The 21,519-nt window shown below is 37.4% G+C and overlaps 1 protein-coding gene across 6 annotated transcripts in view; it reads left to right on the top strand.

Annotated features, from left to right (window-relative positions):
- The window catches only part of LOC125680555 (dynein axonemal heavy chain 5-like), an 81,476-nt gene that overhangs the window by 53,089 nt on the left and 6,868 nt on the right, over window positions 1-21,519 (top strand). For 5 of the 6 annotated variants that reach the window (XM_056160944.1, XM_056160956.1, XM_056160950.1 and 2 more), the window contains 32 exons: window positions 69-287; window positions 621-922; window positions 1,432-1,672; window positions 1,809-2,008; window positions 2,229-2,382; window positions 2,633-2,796; window positions 3,121-3,328; window positions 3,770-3,931; window positions 5,484-5,708; window positions 6,086-6,258; window positions 6,377-6,743; window positions 7,052-7,543; window positions 7,741-7,987; window positions 8,164-8,405; window positions 8,554-8,941; window positions 9,051-9,328; window positions 9,497-9,712; window positions 9,902-10,132; window positions 10,599-10,762; window positions 11,073-11,195; window positions 13,406-13,475; window positions 14,568-14,821; window positions 15,366-15,519; window positions 15,980-16,144; window positions 16,494-16,720; window positions 16,832-17,399; window positions 17,582-17,797; window positions 17,911-18,048; window positions 19,117-19,244; window positions 20,010-20,178; window positions 20,320-20,475; window positions 21,095-21,433. In XM_056160944.1, coding sequence (XP_056016919.1) covers window positions 69-287; window positions 621-922; window positions 1,432-1,672; window positions 1,809-2,008; window positions 2,229-2,382; window positions 2,633-2,796; window positions 3,121-3,328; window positions 3,770-3,931; window positions 5,484-5,708; window positions 6,086-6,258; window positions 6,377-6,743; window positions 7,052-7,543; window positions 7,741-7,987; window positions 8,164-8,405; window positions 8,554-8,941; window positions 9,051-9,328; window positions 9,497-9,712; window positions 9,902-10,132; window positions 10,599-10,762; window positions 11,073-11,195; window positions 13,406-13,475; window positions 14,568-14,821; window positions 15,366-15,519; window positions 15,980-16,144; window positions 16,494-16,720; window positions 16,832-17,399; window positions 17,582-17,797; window positions 17,911-18,048; window positions 19,117-19,244; window positions 20,010-20,178; window positions 20,320-20,475; window positions 21,095-21,433 — 7,380 coding nt within the window. Of the gene's footprint in view, window positions 1-68; window positions 288-620; window positions 923-1,431; window positions 1,673-1,808; window positions 2,009-2,228; window positions 2,383-2,632; window positions 2,797-3,120; window positions 3,329-3,769; window positions 3,932-5,483; window positions 5,709-6,085; window positions 6,259-6,376; window positions 6,744-7,051; window positions 7,544-7,740; window positions 7,988-8,163; window positions 8,406-8,553; window positions 8,942-9,050; window positions 9,329-9,496; window positions 9,713-9,901; window positions 10,133-10,598; window positions 10,763-11,072; window positions 11,196-11,434; window positions 11,558-13,405; window positions 13,476-14,567; window positions 14,822-15,365; window positions 15,520-15,979; window positions 16,145-16,493; window positions 16,721-16,831; window positions 17,400-17,581; window positions 17,798-17,910; window positions 18,049-19,116; window positions 19,245-20,009; window positions 20,179-20,319; window positions 20,476-21,094; window positions 21,434-21,519 lie in introns of all 6 variants that reach the window. The other variant, XM_056160947.1, reaches the window with a different exon arrangement.

The following is a 21,519-nucleotide window of genomic DNA, read 5'->3' on the forward strand; positions in this document are numbered from 1 at the left end:
ATAATTGGACAACATTTTATTTGACAGTATTTGGGTTGTAAATTATCTTAAATCTCTTTGATGCTTAGGAATCTTATGCCATGTTGATCAAACATGACCTCCCGGTCAACAAGGAGGAGACCGAGAGATGTGACACGCTGCGTTACTCCTGGGAGAAACTTCAGGTTCAGACTTCAGAAGTTCAAACTGAGCTTCTACAAGTTCAACCACAATTCAAATCCGAGCTCATCGAAAATGTCAAAGTGTTTAATGTCGACAGTGCAGACTTCTATGCAAAATATGACGAAGTAAGTATAAGAGTGATCAGAAATTTAAATAAGTATAAGAGTTGTTAGAAATTTAAATAAGTATAAGAGTGGTTAGAAATTTAAATAAGTATAAGAGTGGTTAGAAATTTAAATAAGTATAAGAGTGGTTAGAAATTTAAATAAATATAAGAGTGATCAGAAATTTAAATAAGTATAAGAGTGGTTAGAAATTTTTTATTCTGAATTTTGTGTGTGATAAATACTTTAGTACGAAAACAATTTTTGACTCATTTTTAATGACAGATATCTCTTTGCTTGCTTGTGATTTGTGCATTGGCTTATCACTTGATATATTTTCGTTCCATTTTGCAGCAAGGACCCATGGTGGCTGGAGTTCCCCCACGGGAGGCTTCTGACAGACTTGTCATCTTTCAGAACAACTTTGATGTTCTCTATAAGAAGTTCATCACCTACACTGGTGGTGAGGAGCTATTTGGGTTACCAGTGTCAGACTATCCCAAGCTTGGCCAGATCAAGAAAGAACTCAATCTGCTGCAGAAACTGTACAACTTGTACAACAACGTGCTGGAAACTGTGCATGGATATTATGATATACTGTGGACTGACATTAATATTGAGAAAATTAACAATGAACTGCTGGAGTTTCAAAACAAGTAAGGATTCTAACAGGAATGTAGAAAGAGGTGCATTTGGACAGTATCATATATTGTTTGTTTTTTTCCCCCGTGGGTGTAAAATATAGTGATTTTATAGCTTATTGGTATACAAATAATTTTCGGGGAATAAATTTTGGCAGACATGGAGTTCCAAAACATAAGAATAGATAAGCAGTGTAGTGCTTATAACTTATTCTGTAAAATGTTTTACTGTTGACAGAATCAACTGACCGAATAAACAACAACAAAAAACTGCTATACAGAGTTATCTTTCCTGCAAAAATATAGCAAAGTTACTTGTAGCTATTAAAAATTTGGTGTCATGATAAAAAACTGCTAAAATAAGCCAAAATGATCACTCCTTGGAAAAAAAATACTATGCAGTATATTATATAGCTCTGAAAAGGACAAAGGAAAGTTAGTGAAAATGCAAGCAAACATTTTTGATAAAGATTTTTACCACTTACTCAAAAGCATGTTGGTAAAATATATATTCTGTTGAATAGATGCAGAAAACTTCCCCGTGCCTTAAAGGACTGGCCTGCTTTTGAGGATCTGAAGAAAACAATTGATAATTTCAATGAAATGGTGCCTCTCCTGGAGCTGATGACTAACAAAGCCATGAAGCCTCGTCACTGGAACAGAATGGCTGAGGTCACAGGTCACGTGTTTGATGTGGAGAGTGATAACTTTGCACTGAAGAACATTCTGGAAGCTCCTCTTCTTGAATTCAAGGAAGATATTGAGGTTTGTCTTATTTTTGTTTTTTAAACATAGACTTCATTCAAACATTGCAAGGATTTTTTTAAATTTATGATGAAAGGATGGTCAGTAGAAAACACTCAGAGTAAAACAATTTCATTAAGATTGTAATGCATTGCAGGATATATGTATCTCAGCTGTAAAGGAAAAAGATATTGAGGCCAAACTGAAGCAGGTCATTGCCGATTGGAACAACAAGGAATTCACCTTCGGACAATTCAAGAACAGAGGAGAGCTCTTGCTCAGGGGAGACAACACATCAGAAATTGTCTCGCTCATGGAAGATTCATTAATGGTTCTCAGCTCGCTGCTCAGCAACAGGCATGAAATACTTTAAAACTTAGCAGTATAAGAATGTAAAAATATATATACATTTTTGCTTTAAATAAAACCATCATTGAAATACTCGATGGAGTTAATACATAGTGTTGGAAATAATGCTGGCAAGTAATATCACCCTTACTTAGTGTTGGAGAAATACTGGCATATACTATTACTTCTGATGTAATTTACATTGACAGAATGTGCCTCTTCTTTATAGGTACAATGCTCCATTTAAGAAGAACATCCAATTATGGGTGCAGAATCTGACCAACTCCTCTGAGATCATCGAGAACTGGATGACTGTACAAAACTTGTGGGTGTACCTCGAGGCTGTGTTTGTGGGTGGAGATATTGCTAAACAACTGCCAAAGGTAAGTTATTCTTTGTAATTTTTTAAAGTTATCATTATTACATCTCGGTATCCATAAATACAGTAAAACAGTTAAAGCAAATCTCCAGGCCGGTGAAAAACAGTTCGTTATAACCAAACATTGGTTATAACCAATTAATGTTTTGTTATTTTCTTCTCATAGGGTAAGAAATATGACTTTAATTATGAGCATGTTTTACTGTAGTTTATGCAGGTTAACAATATATAATTTATCTTCTTACCTTAAATAGGAAGCCAAACGATTCAGCAACATTGACAAATCGTGGATTAAGATCATGACCCGAGCTCATGAGACCCCCAATGTTGTCCAATGTTGTGTGGGAGATGAAACACTGATGCAACTGTTGCCTCATCTTCTGGAGCAGCTCGAGCTCTGTCAGAAATCACTCACCGGGTAAGCTAAATGTTTAACGAAACAAATGGTTACAAAATCAGGAATCACTCACCGGGTAAGCTAAATGTTTAACGAAACAAATGGTTACAAAATCAGGAATCACTCACCGGGTAAGCTAAATGTTTAACGAAACAAATGGTTACAAAATCAGGAATCACTCACCGAGTAAGCTAAATGTTTAACGAAACAAATGGTTACAAATTTTGTACCGTTTGACAGAATTTTTTTTAGAATGATTCTTTTTCAGAGTAAACTGACCTATATATGTCTTTCATTTATGTTGTTAAAACAATTATCAAATACAATGTTATTTTTCCACGATAGATACTTGGAGAAGAAGCGACTGCTGTTCCCACGATTCTTCTTTGTGTCTGATCCCGCCTTGCTTGAGATTCTGGGTCAGGCTAGTGACCCACACACTATCCAAGCTCACCTGCTGTCTGTGTTTGACAACATCAAATCAGTCAAGTTCCATGAAAAATTCTATGACCAGATCTTGGCTATCTACTCCTCAGAAAATGAAACTATTGATGTAAGCTATTATTAGATTTGCTTATGTTGACCGGGGAATTAAAGCTATTTTGATTTTCAAATGACCCTGGGTATGATTTATCTTCATTTTGTTGCAGATTACATACATTAATAAACTATTATATCAAATTTTCATGAATATTACTGAAATACTTAGCAAAGTTTTAAAAATATTTCACGTTATCATACCTCTGCTGATTTTTCACTGTATAAATGTAAATCGACATTACCATACAACCTTGTCAAATACTGTTGATTCCAAAAAACTTATTTGAAAAATTTCTAGATTGAAATTGTATTTTGTTAATATAAAAAAAGTCTTTCTTTGGTTGATACGAGATTTTTTTAAAACTTTTACCTTTGATAAAGAATGTTTTTGCCAGTAGTAATCAACAAACAGTATATTAATCATTTATATGAAATATCTTCTCTATTCTTTAAGCTTGAGAAGCATGTCAAGGCAGAAGGCAATGTTGAAAACTGGCTGATGTCTCTGATGTTGATGTCACAAAAATCTCTTCATGGAGTCATTCGTACCGCTGCCATGTCAATCCAGGACAGCAGCTTCCAGCTCCTGGAATTCTTAAACATGTTTCCTGCTCAGGTACACATCCCACACGGTTCCTCATAGAGTGTTCTTTTTCTAGCTCATAAAGCCTATGGCTCTAGTGAGATTTACTGCTCAGAATTTGTCCATCGTCATTTACTTTTCACATTTTCAATTTCAACCAAACTTGACATGAAGTTTTCTTGGTAAAGGGCAATTGAAAGGTCAAGCTTCTTTCCGAGGGGAGATGATGTGAAAATATGGTGGTCTGTGTAAAAATTTAACTCTTATCAAGAAACACTGAATCTGGAAAGCCAAAGTTTGTATACATGAAAATTTCCTTATATAGTAGATTAAGGTTTTTTTCAGTCAGTACCCTTGGAGCCACAATAAGGGTTTTAAATTTTGCATTGGAATGTATAGGGGATATTTTCAAAAGATGTTCTTATCAAGAACCACAAGGATACCATTTACCCAATTAGTATGCTAGCATCTTCATCTAATGTAGATTTATGTGTGTCCTGGCCATAACTGAGAATAGACTTAAGTCAAAATTTTGATCACATATATCTTAAAGGGAAAGGCAACCCTAACCACATTGTTGCATTTATGAATAAAGTATTACTTACTGATATCGTAAATGACAGTCTTTAACAACAAAAATCCTTGCTCAACAATTAAATCAATATTAATCTATCATATATTACAAATTACCCGCCGCTAAGAGAGCGGCCATTGAAGTTTAATTTATTACGTCACACCGTCGGTTCCAATTTATTTTATCAGCAGCAATGTAAACATGACAAGTCACGAACAGTTAAGTTTGGAGCTGTATAGATTTGAGGCCGTTCTTTCGCAAGAAGAATTTAAGAAAAGAAGACGTTCAGTCGAGTCGCAGACCAGGCAGATGGTACTCGTTTCTTTATACATGTAAATGTCTCAAACCTGAACTTGTCATTACACAAATGATGGATCTACAGTTTACATAGTATTTTCTTTTTCAAATAACTTTGTTGGGTCAGGAATTTCGGGGGAAAAAACTTTTTTCACATCTCCCCTTCGCATTGTAGTGTAATTAACTGCTTGACAGGAAGGCATCCACATATTTACAATGTATTCAGGATTAAAAATATTCAAATGCAAACATATACTGAAAATTGTATTTGTTTATGAAAATTATTTCAAAAGTTAGTTGGATATGAAATTTAGACTTAACTATTCTCAGTTTGTGGTCTTGAGTCCTGGGCTCTGGACAGGGTCTCCGTAGTGGTTTAATATTTCACAAAGAAGTATACAGAAATACTTTTCAAGAACTTCAAGTACAGTTAGTATTAATAGTATGAAAGTGTCATCATGTGGTGCAGATTCAATCTCTCTCATCTTTAACCCTGTGAGAGTGAGACAACTCGGGTGAGCATTGTGGCCCATTGGTCTCTCTTTGATTTTTTCCTTTTAAGGCAAACATTTTTACATTATATTTCTTTTAAATGCAGTATGAATTTTTATTTGTAAATGAATACAAAAGCAACATTTATTCTATATTTAGTGATCTTCTGGTAAACTTGTTTTTAGCCTTCCTTAATTTGGTGTTTATGTATTGAATTATTAGGTTGGAATTCTGGGTATCCAGATGATCTGGACGCGCGATTCCACGGAAGCCTTGACCCATGCCCGCTACGACAGAAAAATCATGCAGCAGACAAACCAAGCCTTCTTGGATCTGCTGAACATCCTCATTAACCAGACAACACAGGACCTCACCAAAGTAGAGAGGACCAAGTTTGAAACACTCATTACCATTCATGTGCATCAAAAGGACATTTTTGATGACCTGGTATGAATGCAATCGAATACCATATAGCGGGTTTTTTTCTGCGGGGTTATAAATTTGGCTTATTTTAGCGGTTAGATAACTTTCTGCCAAAATTTCACTTGCCAAATATGCACCCAGTTGTGACTTCAGTATTTAAAAGAGAGACTACTCTTCCCTGTCTGCCAAAATTTACTATGCTAAAATTATTAGCATACATATTTTGAGCCAGCAAATCGGCAAATTTTAGACCCGGGGAATAAACCCAGTATGCGGTATTAGATGTTTGATTTTAATGAATTCTTAATGCTTATTTAAATGATTGTTGACTTTAATATCAAAGACAGTCCATTAGTTAACAAAATTGATGGGAGAAGTAAGACAGAATTTTTCTTTTGTAGTGTCGCATGCATGTCAAGTCCCCCACAGACTTTGAATGGATGAAGCAGTCCAGATTCTACTTTTTGGAAGACCAGGACAAGTGTCAGATCTCTGTTACAGATGTGGATTTTATCTACCAGAACGAGTTTTTGGGCTGTACAGAGCGTCTGGTCATTACCCCTCTTACTGACAGGTAAGCTCACTGTTATCATTCACTGACAGATCTATTTCTTCATGCTCTGTTGGTTTTATTTCAATATTTATTTTGATAAAGCCCAATTCTGTGAAATTATATGATATTTGTCTTGCAGATGTTACATCACTCTCGCCCAAGCTCTTGGAATGTCAATGGGTGGTGCCCCAGCTGGTCCCGCTGGTACTGGAAAAACAGAGACCGTCAAAGATATGGGTCGATGTCTTGGTAAATATGTGGTTGTCTTCAACTGCTCTGACCAGATGGACTTCAGAGGTTTAGGACGTATTTACAAGGGTCTGGCTCAGTCCGGGTCTTGGGGATGCTTTGACGAGTTCAATCGTATTGATTTGCCTGTATTATCTGTGGCTGCTCAGCAGATCGCTATTGTGCTGACGGCGAAGAAAGAGAGGAAGAAGGCTTTCATCTTCACTGATGGTGATAATGTGCTGCTCAATCCTGAATTTGGAATTTTCCTGACCATGGTATGTAATTTATACCATAAATTTTTTAAATTTTGTACTGGTTTGGTTTTTAAAAAATTAAATTAGGACAAAGTGCGATAGGTTTATTTTTTGTGCTGAAAGACGTTGTTTTAAGGATTATTTTTTTTGCATACAAAAATCTCTTTGAATTCAGTAGACTGGCAAAATTGCTACAAAATTTGATTTATATGCAGCAAAATTATCAGATTTAAGATTTTTTTCAATGGAATCATGAAGTGATTTTTCAATCAAAAGTTGCAATTTTTATCAGATATTTAAAGAATTAATTCACAAATTCATTCATACAGAACCCTGGTTATGCGGGTCGTCAGGAGTTGCCAGAAAATCTTAAGATCAACTTCCGTACAGTTGCCATGATGGTACCCGACAGGCAGATCATCATCCGTGTAAAGCTTGCCTCAGTTGGTTTCCTTGACAATGTCACCTTAGCCAGAAAATTCTTCACCCTATACAAGCTCTGCGAGGAACAGCTTACAAAACAGGTCCACTACGACTTTGGTCTGAGAAACATTTTGTCGTGTTTGAGAACCCTCGGTACTGTCAAAAGGCAGAATAAAGATGACCCAGAGGCCATGAGTGTGATGAGAGTGCTAAGAGACATGAACCTCTCCAAGCTTGTAGATCAAGATGAACCTCTATTCTTGTCCCTGATCAACGACTTGTTCCCAGGAATTACACTGGACAAGGGAGGCTACCCAGATCTGGAGGGTGCTATTGCCAGACAGATTGATGATGCCAAATTAGTAGCTCATCCTCCATGGACTCTCAAACTAATCCAGGTGTGTATGAATATATGAGAAGTAGAAATTTTATATTTTAAATAATACAGTACATCCTGTGTACATCTTTACCCATGATTTACATACACAATCTTGGTTGAAAGTCCTAGGGTGTTTAATTGTTTGGCTTTTGACATAGTACTTATAAAGTGAAATCCCTGTATATTTATTTGTGTTGGACTATATGTTGATTGTAGCTGTTTGAGACCCAGAGAGTAAGACATGGTATGATGACCTTAGGACCCAGCGGAGCAGGCAAAACCTGTTGTATTCATATCCTGATGAAGGCCATGACAGACTGTGGCGAACTCCACAAAGAAATGAGAATGAACCCCAAGGCCATCACAGCCCCTCAGATGTTTGGTCGTCTGGATGTGGCAACCAATGACTGGACGGATGGTATCTTCTCTACTCTGTGGAGGAGAACTCTCAGAGCCAAGAAAGGTACTCTTCTGCTTTATAAAGTCATACTCTACGTGATATTTCTTACACATTGTATAATATTATACCCATTTCTATACATAGCCAAAGCTTCTCTGTGTCAACACCAATATCTTTTACATTTCGTAAATTAATTTTCATGCAATGTACTTGAAAAAAAATGATTTGAAATGTTAAAGGTGAGCATGTCTGGCTGGTGTTGGATGGACCGGTGGATGCTATCTGGATTGAGAATTTGAACTCTGTGTTGGATGACAATAAGACTTTGACCCTGGCTAATGGTGACCGTATCCCTATGGCCCCCAACTGTAAGATCATCTTTGAGCCTCACAACATTGACAATGCCTCTCCTGCCACAGTCTCCAGGAATGGCATGGTGTACATGTCCAGCTCAGGATTAGACTGGAAACCAATTCTGCAGGTAACAGGAATAAGATGTATCTTTATTCTTGGAAATTCTACTTTGATTTATTTGAATTCTGAATGATAATTTCATTTGTTTTGATGGAAATTTGTGAGGGGCAAACTAGCTTGCATGGAAACTTTTGATTTAAACATTTCTGTTTCAGTGCTGGCTGAATTCCAGACCTATTAATGAGCAAGCCATCATCATGGACCTGTTTGAGAGATCTTTCCCATTGGTGCTGCAGTTTGCTGTTCAGAACTTGACTTTCAAGATGGAAGTTTTGGAAGCTTTCATAATTTCCCAGGCCTGCAAACTTCTGGAAGGATTGATCCCGTCAAAGGACGACAAGGACACCGGCTCTGTGAGTCAGTCTCACTATGAACATTTGTACATCTTCACTCTTATGTGGACCATTGGTGCTTTCTTAGAGTGGGATGATAGGATAAAAGTAGAGGAATTCCTTCGACACAGTGATGACATCACCTTGAATTTGCCACCCACCAATAAGGACGCTGATGAGACTATGTTTGATTACATGGTGGATACCTCTGGTATGTGGGTCATTGCTGGCAGAACTTGTCATTTACTGCAAATCCAGTAAACTGTTAAAAAAGGTAAATACCCCAGATATTCAGAATGCTTTCAATTTTTTTTGTACAGGCCAATGGCAACACTGGAGCAACAAAGTGGAGCCCTATCACTACCCCTCCGACAGCACACCAGAGTATGGCTCTATCTTAGTTCCTATGGTGGACAACGTCCGTACAGAATTCCTCATCAACACTGTTTCCAAGCAAGGAAAGGCTGTGCTGTTGATCGGAGAACAAGGAACAGCAAAGACTGTGATGATTAACGGTTACATGGGCAAATATAACCCAGAATACCACATTGCTCAATCACTCAACTTTTCCTCTGCCACTACACCTCTCATGTTCCAGGTGAGTGTCAGTTTTATGCTTGATTAAAAAAGGCAAATTAAGGCATAAACATGCATAAAAAGACTTTAATAAAATGCTACCATGAACTTTGCCTATACATGTACATATAATAGAAAATGAATATGGTTTTCTTTTGGATTAAAATGAGCATCTTTTGAATTTATGCAGAGAACAGTTGAGAGCTATGTTGACAAAAGAGTGGGCACCACATATGGCCCGCCGGCTGGTAAGAAGATGACCGTCTTTGTTGACGATATTAACATGCCAGTCATCAATGAATGGGGTGACCAGATCGCTAATGAAATTGTCAGACAACTGATGGAGTACAAAGGATTCTACAATCTGGAAAAACCAGGAGATTTTACCAACATTGCCGATGTCCAGGTATTTAACATGAATAGAGAGTGTCTCCCATTTTCAGGATGGGCAAAGTGAAACATTCAAAGATGGGTTCACTGTCTACCAAGGAAATGCATGTATTCAAATTATAGGATTTTATTCATTTTCACTCTAAAATGTGTATACATGTACTTGATAGTGATATTTATGAACACGTGGTTTGATTTTTTGTAGTTTCTGGCCGCCATGATCCAGCCAGGAGGAGGTCGTAACGATATCCCCCAGAGGCTAAAGAGACAATTTGTTATCATTAACTGCACCCTTCCCTCCAATCCATCCATTGACAAGATCTTCAGTTGTATCGGCTGTGGTCATTACGTGAAGGACAGGGGATTCACACAAAACGTCATCGACATGACAGCTAACCTGGTCCCCATCACCAGGAGACTCTGGCAGCTGACCAAGGTTAGTGATTCATTGATTGTATATTGTTTAACATCTCTCTTGAGAATATTTCACCCATATGGAGATGTCACCATTGCCGGTGAAGGGCTGCAAAATTTAGACCTATGCTTAGTATATATATTTATGGAGGAATCTTTGTCGTGCCACACTTGCTGTGACACGGGGCTTCAGTATTTGTGGTTTTATCCCAAGGACCACCTCATTTAGTTGCCTCTTATGACAGGCAAGGGGTACTGAGGACCTATTCTAACCTGGATCCCCGGGGGTGGGGTACTGAGGACCTATTCTAACCTGGATCCCCGGTGGTGGGGTACTGAGGACCTATTCTAACCTGGATCCCTATGCGATCCAAGGTTAGAGTGCCAGGTATTGGGTGATATTGGAAATGAATCTAATACACAAAACATGATGTTTCTGTTCCAGACTTTAGATTTGAAATCTTTATTATTATCTCCTTGGAATACAGATCAAGATGTTGCCAACTCCAGCCAAGTTCCATTACATCTTCAACTTGCGTGACTTATCCAGAATATGGCAGGGCATGATTAACACAGATAACACCGTCATCACATCCGAGAAAGAACTACTGTGGTTATGGAAGCACGAGTGTAGCCGAGTTGTTGCTGATAGGTCAGTCTGGTTTTGTTTTGAGAAAGTTCTGTCAACAACTTGAGAATTTTATGATAATGAATATTATGGTACAGTAAAACATGCTTATAGTGAAGTGCTGGGGATGAAGAGTCGCTATAAATATAATTCGTTATATCTAATAAGTTCATAATAAAACTTCAGGGAATGAAAAATCCATTTGCTGTAAGCGTAAATTCATTATAAGCGTGTTTGCTGTAACCATGTTTTATTGTGACAAAAGAAATTTAAGTATGCATAATAAATTGATCTGTTATGAATGGAATATTGATGTTGCAATTGTGTTGATCAGATTTACAAACTTTGAGGACCTGGCATGGTTTAATAAAACCATGATTCGGGTCATCAATGAAGAACTGGGTGAGGCAAATGGAACAATGGTTGAATCTACCCATTATTTTGTGGACTTCATGAAGTGAGTTACCTCCACCTAACAGTCTCTCTGTGGATTGCACAACCTGGGGGTGACCTCACCCTGGCTTTCTCCCTTTAATTTGCTTATCTTACCATCACCAAATGATGCTTTCACATCCTGAGGACCATGAATGATGGAAGCATCTGACACAGTGATTTAGCGTCACTCCTTTTTTCTTTACTGTAGTTTTCTTTCATTTGAACTTTTGTTTTTTTTTTCTACTAACACACAAATGACAGGTTCACGACAGCAGAAGATGCACAATGGTTTGAGAAAACCTTGTTGCGAGTTATAGGGGATGAGATGGGGGAAGACAATATAGAAATTGTCAAACCCACTTACTACTTTGGAGATTTTATGAGGTACTTAATTTTTCATTTACATATTCATGATATGGATAGTGAAATTTGGTTGATATGCTAAGGGCTATTCCAGAAATAAATACATGGGGGGGGGGGGGGGGGGGGGGGGGGGTCGGGAGGCACCTTTTGTATATACCAAGCACCCATAAAAAAAATATAAAAAATTACCCCATGATCCATCAAATTAATAAACTCATTTTACAATGACCCATCTAATAAAAAAAAAAAAAACTAACCAGATCCACCACAAAAATATTTTTAAAAATGAAAACGGTACAAATCTCGCGAGGTTTTTGGAACAAACATTCTAGTCAATGACGCGGTAATGCCTGTGCGACATTGTATCACAGTAGTTCTGAAGAAACAATGTCACATCAACAATCAAAGGCATCAATGGCGGGAATGTTGGAAAGATTGGGAGTCCAAACGATGCTATTATCATGAAATGGGTATGGATATGTTTTTCCACGAATCGTTCGTCTTCTAATGGAGCCCGCGCCCGGAGGCCTCTATATCACCATCACACCGACTGATAAATATAACGCATCGGTACCCTCGTATAAATCAACTAAGGTTTGCCTATTTTTATTAGAAAACGGAATACCTATTGGTTTCAAAATATTCCCAAAATCGATGCACTGTAAACTGTAATAATCTACAGAATCAGAGTTCGCCGCCATCACGTCCAAAGGGACCCTACTAAACGCGCCTCTAATTTGAAGAGTGCCGTAATGGAAAGTTATGCGCTGCAAAGAGCGACAACTCGAATAGTTCTATGTTACTTCCGATTTCCGATTTCGAAAGTAGCATTTCGAAAGCACGTTTTCAATTTTCCCTCCGACGTTTTGTAACCAACACGACAAGAGCGACAATAAAAATATTCTGAAAACTCAACACCCACGTGGCACAAAATAAAACAATAGAAACTACCCACTACCCATAATAAATATTTTTTTAACAGTCCAACCACGGACCAATTAAAATATGAAAAAATATGACCACCCACACAAAAAAATATCATTTGCCACCCGACCCCCCCATTTGATCATTTCTGGAACAGCCCTAACTGGTTTTTAGCAAGTCGGGTCACAATAATGATTACATGTAATTGAGGAAAAGTTGAACTAAAATGACATGTAGATAGTTTTCAGTCCTGATGACAAGGTTTTGGTAAGACCTAATAGAATTAAATTTTGAAGAAGATGGATTATGGGGGAAAAAAAGCCTTTCCCTCTAGAAGTGATGCTTTTTTGATATAGAAAATTTATTAGATGTAATATCTTTGTTCCTCTTGCTTTGAAAATTTTGAAAGATAATTACTGACAATTTTTAAAAAGCTTGTATTTCCAAATGGTGTTTGGTTTGGTAGGCACAGCATCTATTTTGCATTTGTTTTTAAAACTGCATTCATTCGCAAATTTTATTTCATTGTGTTATAGTTTCTTGATTTCCATGTTATAATGCACAATTTAATATTTGATATACTTTCAATTTTTCATAATTTTGTACATCACAATGCCCCCTCTGTATGCACAGGTTCATAACTTCCTTATTAACAGTGTCTTAGAATTTAAATCTGCATTTCCTTTCCAATTCTTTTTTATGCATAGAACTGTATCTAGGACATAAACTTAGATCAGTATAATACTAAACATACTTCAACAGAAAATTATATAACACAACTTTATCAATAAACGTTTATTGAATCATTCATGTTTTATAAAGTATGTCTGTTTATCTTTAAGAACTTTTATTTATCCATGAATATAAATCCTTGTAGACCATATGACTTTGTTTAGACCTCATGACTTTCGCCGCTGGTTAAATTGACTCTCCGTTTTTCTGTAGGGATGCACCGGAAGCTACTGGTGATGAACCAGATGATACAGACTTTGACATGCCAAAGGTTTACGAGCCGGTTAGTTTATTGTATTGTGTGATTTATAAAGCGGCTAAGTTGTGAGAAGTACCGTACATACATGTAACTAAGTCAATACTCTACACTTAATATTCGTTTATTGGAAATCAAGGTACATGTATACATACAGGGTTTGACACTAAGGCACGTCCGACCGACTGAGTCTACTAAATGATAGGTCCGGTCGGGTAAAATGTCGATTTACTAGTCCGACTGGTCGTGTTGAAAATATAAACAAGAAACTTTACTTTAAACCATAAGATATTTTATTCTTACCAAAAAATGAATAACTGTAGAGTTTGCGAGAAATTTTGAACCGCATGATGACACAATCTCTTTGTTTAGTTCTAATAAATAAGTCGCGGTTGGAAATGATGTTTTACATCTACTCTATGTAAATGTGTGTAAAGTGATGTTTTAGATGAATTTATTTTCATTTTTTTTTTAAAACCCAGTTTATTTGAATCAAATATAAGAAAGTGCATGTTTATCAAATTAATAAATTACGTCGTAAACAGCCATTTTTTGGTGTTGACATATGTGCGGGAATGTCTCTATATTCAAATACGACTTCTCGTCCTCAAGGAAAGATGTTCCAAAAAAAAAAGTAAAGAAGAAACAAAGCAGGGCTTATGAAATAGAGATTTAAAAAAAAAACCGGTTGAGGTCATTTTATTTTAAATAGACTAGAGAATTTCTGTGCCGGGTAGAATTTAAAGAAACAGAAATTGTGTTTGAAAATGAAAGCATTAAATTGAATGACGAGACTAATTTGTAAAGCTCTTTTTTGAGACAATTAAGTACGTTTTAGTTCATGCAAACTTAATGTTTGTCATTTGAATTAAGTACATTTAAATATGGAGAAACTATCAGTTTTTGGAAAGTTGGTCGGGGCTAGTGGATGTAAGGTCAGGTCTAGCAAAAATCATTTGAAGTAGCCCGACTGGTCTAGTGCTCAAAAAAGTAAATGTCAAACCCTGACATATTTAAGTTATAAAAAAATACACCATGAAAGTAGACAAGTTTATACATTTTCCTGTGTTATTACTTCAAGAGAAAAGATCTTTTTTAAGTCCTGCTATTTTATGACAGATTCCCAGCTTTGAGGTCCTCGAGGAGAGATTACAAATGTTCTTACAACAGTATAACGAGGGCATCAGAGGATCTGGCATGGACTTGGTGTTCTTCAAGGATGCCATGATACATTTGGTCAAGGTGTCTAGAATCATCCGAACACCTCGTGGTAACGCCTTGCTGGTTGGTGTTGGGGGTTCAGGAAAACAGTCCCTCACCAAACTAGCTTCTTTCATTGCCGGCTACAAGACATTCCAGATAACCCTCACTAGGTAGGTAGCTTCAGATAGAGTGTAAAGGGACCCTTCTGCAAAACCCTAATTTTAATGACGTAGACTCAACAGTATTGATGAAATTTTCATTGCAGTTTTAAAAATTTACCCCATTTTGTATTTGTGATTCATTTTTCATCCAATTATCTGCCAGTGGGGATGGTGGAAAGAAACAATGGTAAAATTGTCCACTCAGTATTGTATAGAAAAGTGTACGGTATAAAGTATGGTGTCAAGTCACAAATCACTGCATGCCCAGGTTCTCGAAACAGTAGCACATAACACTGAAAAGCTTGGTTGTGAGTAAACACTGAGAGATTACAAAGTACGTTGTTGTCAGCTGCTCCACACCGGAGTGTATCTGATATTGTGTAACTTACCCATTCTGGGATATTGTTTGGTTTCAACAAGTTCCTTTTTACATAATCTACAACATATAAAAGTACCATGCTGAACGTCTTATATATAATTAAGACAGTTACTTCTTCGGTTGCCCTTTCTACAGAATTTTTAGACAAATTTCATCAACATTGATAAATTACAGGTCCTACAATGTGTCCAATTTACTGGAGGATCTGAAGTACCTGTATCGTACAGCGGGCGCTCAGGGCAAAGGGATCACCTTCATCTTCACTGACCAGGAGATCAAGGACGAGGCCTTCCTCGAGTACCTCAACAATGTCCTCTCCTCGGGAATTGTAAGTATAATGACTAGGGTACCTCAATATTGTCCTCTCTAAGGTACCTCAACAGTGTACTCTCCCTGGGAAGCACGCTAACTAGGAGTTTTCATGAAGTATTATTGGATTGCTTTTTATTTCAATGAAATTGAAATGTTCTTTGCAACTGCAAAATCACAGTTATACTGTGAAGAAATGTTTGTTGTGTCAGAACAGTGATTGTAAACAGGTCCATTGTCAAATTTATTTAGTGCCATATCAGAACACAACAATTTGATGAAGTATTAAGTTTGAATGATATTCCTGATCTTGAAAATCAATTTGCAATAGAATTTCATTTGTAAAACTGCTGTGCCAATTGAGAACAACGGGCTGTATCCCTGAACTGTAAAGATACGCAACAGTCAAAATATTTTGTTTCCCAACAGATGTTAATGTTTCTTATTTTGACAGATGTTAATGTTTCTTATTTTGACAGGTGGCTAACTTGTTTGCAAGAGATGAGATGGATGAGATCATGGGTGAACTTATACCAGTAATGAAGAAGGAATTCCCCAAACGACCCCCTTCTAATGAGAATCTCTACGAGTACTATCTGACCAGAGTCCGGAACAACCTTCATGTTGTTCTCTGTTTCTCACCAGTAAGTCCTTGTCAATTTGTGGATAACTATCTGTTAAAGGCAGTGGTTTTAAGTATGGGAAGAGAATGTTATCACTAGGTCACTTCAGTGTCCTATGACAATTACTTTCAAGATCTGTCACTTACATTTACTCAATGAAAGAAGAGGAGATGAATGTTATTCCTCTGAAAAACTCAAAACACCTTCAAGTATATCAACAGCAATTTTCACGGTCTCCATTTCTTCTCCCCTCTTCAGTTTTGAAATACATTTAGTGTCACATATCATTAGTAAATCTAATGTAATAAAAAAAAAATATCTGTGTATTCTCAACTAGAAAGTTTCAACATATCTGATTATTTTCCTCAAGGTTGGAGAGAAATTCCGAGCTCGAGCCTTGAAGTTCCCTGGTCTGATCTCTGGTTGTACAATGGACTGGTTCCAGCGCTGGCCAAAGGATGCTTTGATCGCAGTAGCCGACCACTTCCTGTCTAACTTTAACATTGAATGCACAGCTGAAGTTAAGAAGCAGGTCATCCAAACCATGGGTCTGATCCATGATGGGGTAGCAGAATCTTGTGTTAACTACTTCCAGAGGTAATTGCCAAATCTTTTTGAAATTGATGTATAATAATCTTGATGTGCATTTTGCAAAACAGTATTTACTTGATGCTATTTTCAAATATATATGGCCCTTTTTCCTCTTAGGTACCGTCGTTCCACCCATGTTACTCCAAAGTCCTACCTGTCATTTATTAATGGTTACAAGACAATCTACTCAGACAAGAAGAATGAAATTGGTGAATTGGCAGAAAGAATGAACACTGGATTGGAAAAACTCATTGAAGCAGGACAGCAGGTTGCTAAACTAAAGGAGGAATTGGCAGAGAAAGAAAAAGAACTTGCTATTGCTTCTGAAAAGGCAGACAAAGTGTTGAAAGAAGTGACAGTCAAAGCTCAAGCTGCTGAAAAAGTGAAAGAGCAAGTGCAGAAGGTCAAGGACAAAGCTCAGGGCATTGTAGATGCCATTGAGAAAGACAAAGTCATTGCATATGAGAAGCTGGAGAAGGCTCGACCTGCTTTAGAAGAGGCAGAAGCTGCCTTGAACACCATCAAACCGGCTGATATTGCTACTGTCAGGAAGCTGGGTAAGCCTCCACATCTCATCATGAGGATCATGGACTCCGTACTGCTGCTGTTCCAAAAGAGGGTGAACACAGTGGAGATGGATGCTGAGAGACCCTGTGTCAAGCCATCGTGGTCTGAAGCACTCAAGGTATAATTTGAAGGTTTTCTTTTCCATAATCTGCAGGCTCTTTATTATTTCAAAAATGATTCTAAACTTTCAAGCTTTGATATTTCATTTATAAAGTAAATGTATTGAGAATGTCATCATCTACAGCATGTATGCATAAGAAAATCTGGAAGTTACTTGTAATGCGTTTCTTTTTTCTGTAGCTTATGTCGGGAACCAACTTCCTGCAGACTTTGATCAACTTCCCGAAAGACAGCATTAATGATGAGACTGTAGAATTGCTGGACCCCTACCTCTCACAAGAAGATTACACCCTAGAGGTGGCCAAACGTGTCTGTGGTAATGTGGCTGGTCTGCTTTCCTGGACACGGTCCATGGCTGTGTTCTTTGAAATCAACAAAGAGGTCTTGCCACTGAAGGTATAATTGATAAAAAACTTCAAACCTTCTTTTCTTACCCTTTGTCATTTTGTATTTAGGGGATCATGTATTTAAGGTTTACTTTACTTCTATTTCTTTGAATTTTTCTCAAGGCAAACTTGACCGTTCAAGAAGCCAGACTGAGTGTTGCTATGGGTGATCTGCAGAAAGCTCAAGCACAATTGGATGAAAAAGAGGCTGAGTTAGCCAAAGTGAGGGCCATGTACGAACAAGCCATGAGAGAGAAACAAGTGAGTTTTTCAATAAGTTTAAAGAATGGTACAAAATATTATTATACCCCCCGCAACAAGTTGTGGGGGGGTATACTGGAATCGGGTTGTCCGTCTGTCTGTCCGTCCGTCCGTCTGTAGACGCAATGGTTTCCGGACTCTAAAGCATTATCCTTTCCACCTACCATCACCATATCATATATATGGACTACCCATGGGATGAAGATGTTCCCTATCGATTTTGGGGTCAAAAGGTCAAAGGTCAAGCGCACTAGACATCGAAGTAGCAATATGGTTTCCGGGCTCTAAAGCGTTATCCTTTCCACCTACAGTCACCATATCATACATATGGACTACCCATGGGATGAAGATGTTCCCTATTGATTTTGGGGTCAAAAGGTCAAGCACACTGGACATCGAAGTAGCAATATGGTTTCCGGGCTCTAAAGCGTTATCCTTTCCACCTACCATCACCATATCGTACATATGGACTACCCATGGGATGAAGATGTTCCCTATTGATTTTGGGGTCAAAAGGTCAAAGGTCAAACGCACTGGACATCGAAGTATCAATATGGTTTCCGGGCTCTAAAGCGTTATCCATTCCACCTACAGTCACCATATCATACATATGGACTACCCATGGGATGAAGATATTCCCTATCGATTTTGGGGTCAAAAGGTCAAAGGTCAAACGCACTGGACATCGAAGTATCAATATGGTTTCCGGGCTCTAAAGCGTTATCCATTCCACCTACAGTCACCATATCGTACATATGGACTACCCATGGGATGAAGATGTTCCCTATCGATTTTGGGGTCAAAAGGTCAAAGGTCACGTGCACTGGACATCGAAGTAGCAATATGGTTTCCATTTAAATTCTTTAATGGCTTTTTTCATCGCATGGAGATGCTGTGTTCCTAGATACCTTTTGGATCATAATACTGAAGTTTTACCTATTACCAACACCCTTTGGGAGATTGGGGTAAGCGGGGGGTATTCTTAGTGAGCATTGCTCACAGTACCTCTTGTTCTAAACAGACACATGCCATTGATTCTTGTTTGACATTTATTTTGTGGTGTTGTAGACCTTGCTGGATGATGCAGAGACATGTCGTAGGAAGATGACTGCTGCTGCAGCTTTGATTAATGGTCTGCAGGGAGAGAGAGACAGATGGACAGAGCAGAGCAAAGAATTCAGGGCACAGATTGGAAGGTCAGTGGTCATTTTTTATCAATATTGTGGCCTTGAACTTTAATCAATGATGTCAGTTTTTACCTTTCTTATTATTCTTTTAATGACATGTTTTCATGTAGTAGCAGTTGTCCTGTCAGTAGTGTTACAGACTACTGCCATCCTTTACATCAAAATTTCCTTCTGTAGCTTTAACAAAATCAAATTGTTTTCCTTTATACTAACAAACTCATTAATTAGTTTGCAAAGTTTATCAGTGATATTCGTGTATTAACTTTTTACCAGTGACAGCGGTGGTAGCAGGTGATCTGTATTGTGTCACGATTGTATTATTTGTATGGTATTATTTGTTCATATTATCTTCACAAGTGTGTATAATGAAAACTTTAATTAAGAAAAGACGTTTAATACTTCAAATTGTACTTCACAAGTGTATGCTGTTAGTACATGTGTCCGTAAAGCAACATAGGGACTGCATGATTTGTTCGTATTCATTTACAAGTGGCACTGAAAATTGGTTTTACTACAGCCCCAAAATGATCTTATTCCTCACTCACAGGAGATAAATCAATGTACTGTAGTAGGTTACCTATATTAATAAAGAATTGATAGTTCATACATGTTGCATGTATTGGGCAAAATTCTCTCACTGTGTTTGCATGGATTTTTGATAAGGAATATCTATATGAACAATTTTTGTGTTCTCATTCTGAAGTCGTGAAATGCAGTTTCTGACATAGTTTGCACCTAGATTTCCATGTCAATTGGATTTTATTTGATTTACAGACTGGTTGGAGATGTTTTGGTTTGTACTGCTTTCTTGTCATACGCTGGTCCATTCAACCAGGATTTCAGACTTCTGTTGAACCAGAAATGGTTCAAGGAGTTGAAGAACCGGAAGATTCCATGCACACTAAACCTGAGCGTCATCGATATGTTGACTGACCCCACAGTTGTAAGTTATAAACCCTAACTTTCTGTACGTGTACCTGTATTTTGGCCGAGTTTGGGTTGCTCATCTTAGAAATTATTTCATTACTTAATGAGTGGTTTTTTGTCTGTACATTTAAATATTGATGGTACTGCTGTTTTATAGATTGGTGAATGGAACTTGCAAGGTCTGCCCAATGATGAACTGTCCACACAGAATGGTATCATTGTCACAAAGGCCTCCAGATATCCGCTCCTCATTGATCCGCAGGGTCAGGGAAAGAACTGGATCAAGAATAGAGAAATGCACAATGAACTCCAGGTAAGCATTACACAAGATCAATCGGAACTCCTCGAATGTCATTAGACAAGATAAATGAATATGTTTTCAAAGGTGACATGGATGTTTTCAGCTTTTCTTTATCTTAACTGTTGCTTATTTCAAATATACTTACATAGAGGTGCCTCATGTAATATGGTGTTAGTTATACTGTAAAATGGGGCTAATTTTTCAATGAGACTATAGGTGCAAACCAAAGAGTGTTTTCAATGTCTGTTTGTCACATTTTTACAATGTTTACCCAGTTTCATATTCTTAAGGAGCACTTTCCATATGTTAATATATCCTACATGTGATAATGTACACATCATATTTTAAGAAAACACCAAATAGCAATTTTACCAGAGGATAGCATTGTTTAGATTTTGTCAAAAAGAAGGCTTTATTGATAAAGTTGTTATATTGTTATAGTCAACAATATTTTGAAATGCAAAAACAATGTATAGTGAATTACATATCAAAGCCATGTGCAATGGAACGTAATTCATGAAATTAGACAATTTTCCCTTCCGTAAAACTGACCATGTAGATGCAAACATATTCTGTGTCCTCATCAATCTGTGACAGTCTACTGAAGAAAAAATCTTTTATTTCATAACAGTTGACTTCTCTGAACCACAAATATTTCCGGACCCACCTTGAGGACTCCATGTCTCTAGGGCGACCATTACTGATTGAGGATGTAGCAGAAGAACTGGACCCTGCCTTAGATAATGTACTGGAGAAGAACTTCATCAAAGTTGGGTCAACACTGAAGGTCAAGGTTGGAGACAAAGAATGTGACATTATGAAAGGTTTTGTCCTGTATATCACAACCAAGCTGGGTAACCCATCCTACACTCCAGAGGTGTCAGCTAAGACATCCATCATTGATTTCACCGTCACCATGAAGGGACTTGAGGATCAGTTGCTTGGAAGAGTCATCTTGACAGAGAAAGCTGTAAGTTTCGCAGTTTTCATATTAAGAATGAAAAAAAGATTTTTAAGGGTTTCAAACAAGAGGTGTCTTTCTTGCATCACAGTTTC

The sequence above is a fragment of the Ostrea edulis genome, chromosome 1, assembly GCF_947568905.1.
Source record: "Ostrea edulis chromosome 1, xbOstEdul1.1, whole genome shotgun sequence".
In the NCBI taxonomy this organism is placed as follows: Eukaryota; Metazoa; Mollusca; class Bivalvia; order Ostreida; family Ostreidae; genus Ostrea; species Ostrea edulis.